Below are 566 nucleotides of genomic sequence, written 5' to 3'. Positions count from 1 at the left end.
ATTTTGTTCTTCTTTTCCATTTAGTCAGACCTCGGGGCGATTTTTCGCCCCCGTAGCCCGGAACGCGGCAGACCGACAAGATGGTGTGGATGGCGAGGGTTTAGGGTTTAGGGTTTAGGGTTTAGGGTTTGCGAACTCGCTGCCGGCAACGTTTAGGCTCCACTACTCTAGCGAAAAAGAGACACTTCCTAGATTAAGAGCTAACTAACCCCGTAGGGTTTAAGGTTTAGGGTGTAGGGTTTAGGGTTTAGGGTTTAGTGAACTTTAGGGCTTGCATCGATGCAGAAAGTTTTGCTGCAGGTGTCTGTACACCTGGGAGTTCTGACGGAGGAAGAAAAGCAGGCGCGGGACATAGAGCGCCGGCGGTGGGATTTCCTAAACCCTAAACCCTAAACCCTAAACCCCAGACCGAAAGCCATCGACCTGGGGCTAGCTGCTCTTGCCTGCCACCAGCAGCTGCAGCTGCTGCTGCTGCAGCAGAGCCGCGAACAACAGCACGGGCAATAACAGCAGCAGCAGCAGCAGCATTTACTGCAGCAGCAGCAGCAGCAGCATTTACTGCAGCA

General features: G+C 53.4%; 1 protein-coding gene across 1 annotated transcript in view; it reads left to right on the top strand.

Annotated features, from left to right (window-relative positions):
- Positions 1 to 279: 279 nt before the first annotated feature.
- ETH_00040450 (uncharacterized protein) overlaps positions 280 to 566 on the top strand; it is a gene marked incomplete at both ends in the record, with an annotated part of 838 nt that continues 551 nt past the window's right edge. Inside the window, 2 exons of the mRNA XM_013375492.1 lie at positions 280 to 365; positions 481 to 566. Of these exons, the coding sequence (XP_013230946.1) occupies positions 280 to 365; positions 481 to 566 (172 nt within the window). The remainder of the gene's footprint in view (positions 366 to 480) is intronic.

The sequence above is a fragment of the Eimeria tenella genome, genomic scaffold (assembly GCF_000499545.2).
Source record: "Eimeria tenella Houghton genomic scaffold, Eth_scaff2802, whole genome shotgun sequence".
Lineage (NCBI taxonomy): Eukaryota > Apicomplexa > Conoidasida > Eucoccidiorida > Eimeriidae > Eimeria > Eimeria tenella.
This window is presented reverse-complemented; position numbering and strand designations above follow the sequence as displayed.